We start from the raw sequence: 845 nt of genomic DNA, 5'->3' as shown, positions 1-845 counted from the left end.
AGCAGGAATCAGAGGTTTATTCAGCCCTGTGGCTCTCTCCTATGTGAAAATGGGGCTGAAAGTACCACCACGTGTTCAAGATCTGGGCAGCAACAGGCAGAGCTGGGGCAGGATTCGGGGCACTCTCAGCCCCAGCTCGGCCCGTCCTCAGCCAGGATATGGCTCCTGGAGGGATCTCCGATGGAAGTACATCCCTTGGTGCCCTGGCCACCTGGCAACGAGGGGACGTCAAGTGCATCAAGGCTGGCAGCAGGCAACGGTAGCATCTCCCTGCCACCAGTGCTCCAATACCACCGTTCCATGGGGCTGAGGCCCGTGGCCAGCTAGGTCGGCAGTGCTGGCCGGCACTCGAGGTCCAGCACAAGGTGATGCACGTGGGGCGCATAGGACTTCACGGCCTCGATGTGCAGGATGCTGGTGCGCCATGGCTGCCCGTGCAGCTCTACCAGCAGCCCCTGGATCTGTGCCGCTGTGGTTTCAGCCCACCTCTGCCACTCAGGGCTGATTCTGGCCCCCAGTGTCTCTTTCCCACCATCCTCCATTGTGTGCTGTGCCTCTCCATCAGAGCTGGCTCCCTCTGGAGAGCCCCGCTCAGCCGGCAGGAGCGGGGACTGCAGGGGGGCTGGGGCAGGGAGAGTCTCCACATTGTGGTGGATGTGGAGAACCCCACCCGTGGCCTTCTTCAGGACGCGGCAGGCCACCGGCCAGCCTTCCTCCGAGCTGGGGATCAGCCCCAGGTTCACCCGGTCCGCTACATCCCGCAGCTCCAGCTGGAAGGAGAGGGGCGGTGAGGGGGATGCCATGTGGGGCCAGGGGGGCCGCAACCAGGCAGCACCACTCACCTG

The 845-nt window shown here is 64.0% G+C and overlaps 1 protein-coding gene across 1 annotated transcript in view; it reads right to left on the bottom strand.

The window, feature by feature from the left end:
- Positions 1 to 323: 323 nt before the first annotated feature.
- TRMT12 (tRNA methyltransferase 12 homolog (S. cerevisiae)) overlaps positions 324 to 845 on the bottom strand; it is a gene marked incomplete at its 5' end in the record, with an annotated part of 2,020 nt that continues 1,498 nt past the window's right edge. Inside the window, one exon of the mRNA XM_010296927.1 lies at positions 324 to 842. Coding sequence (XP_010295229.1) covers positions 324 to 842 — 519 coding nt within the window. The remainder of the gene's footprint in view (positions 843 to 845) is intronic.

The sequence above is a fragment of the Phaethon lepturus genome, unplaced genomic scaffold (assembly GCF_000687285.1).
Source record: "Phaethon lepturus isolate BGI_N335 unplaced genomic scaffold, ASM68728v1 scaffold34871, whole genome shotgun sequence".
NCBI lineage: Eukaryota > Metazoa > Chordata > Aves > Phaethontiformes > Phaethontidae > Phaethon > Phaethon lepturus.
Note: the sequence above shows the minus strand (reverse complement) of the source record. Positions and strands in the feature narration are given on the sequence as shown.